This window comes from Triticum dicoccoides, chromosome 4B (genome assembly GCF_002162155.2).
Source record: "Triticum dicoccoides isolate Atlit2015 ecotype Zavitan chromosome 4B, WEW_v2.0, whole genome shotgun sequence".
NCBI classification, from domain to species: domain Eukaryota; kingdom Viridiplantae; phylum Streptophyta; class Magnoliopsida; order Poales; family Poaceae; genus Triticum; species Triticum dicoccoides.
Window position 1 is genome coordinate 398,365,893 of NC_041387.1, and position 768 is coordinate 398,366,660.

General features: G+C 53.5%; 1 protein-coding gene across 1 annotated transcript in view; it reads left to right on the forward strand.

Moving 5' to 3' along the window:
• Positions 1–418: 418 nt before the first annotated feature.
• The window catches only part of LOC119296316, a 19,514-nt gene continuing 19,164 nt past the window's right edge, over positions 419–768 (forward strand). The window contains exon 1 of the mRNA XM_037574718.1: positions 419–761. Coding sequence (XP_037430615.1) covers positions 576–761 — 186 coding nt within the window. The 5' untranslated portion in view covers positions 419–575. The remainder of the gene's footprint in view (positions 762–768) is intronic.

The window sequence follows — 768 nt, forward strand, 5'->3', positions numbered from 1 at the left end:
GGTCCTCGGCCCAACCCATAGGTCACGCAACGGACATGCCGAGTATCCCCTAATCTAGGACTCCGTCAGTGATTATATATGACATGGCAATATCATATACTCCATCTGTTCCTAAATATTTGTCTTTTTGAGATTCAAATGAACCAGCACATATGGATGTATATAGACATATTTGAGTGTAGATTCACTCATTTTACTTCGTATGTAGTCAATTGTTGAAATCTCTAAAAAGACAAATATTTAGAAACGGAGGAAATAGTTGGCTATACTATTAACCATGCTCTAATACCTGTATTTATACCTCTTAATGAATAAAGCCTAGTAGTTTTTCGAAAAGAAAAACAGATTTTTTGATCCATCGATCCCCCCGAGTCCACACAAGTCAAACACCACTAATCTCAAAGCGACGACGGCCTAGCCGAGAGAGGAAACGCCCGCATGCACTCGCCGTGGACCGTGTGGTGCCGCCGACCGCTCTGCCCCCTCCTCCGCCTGCCCACTACTGCCTCGTAGCCGGCCACGGCGAAGCTCCCCCAGTCCAGGCGGTTTCCCGCGCTTCTCTTTCCCCGCCTCCCATGGCGCCTCCCCTCCTCCTCCGCATCCTCTTCCTCCTCGCAGTCACCGCCGCCGCGTCGGCAGCGGCGCGGCGAGAGGCGTTCCGTCGGGACCCCGGGCACGAGCACTGGCACCACGGCGCCTTCCACGACGTCGAGGAAAGCGTCCGCGCCGACGTTCGCCGCATGCTCCACACCCGCGCAGAGGTACTCC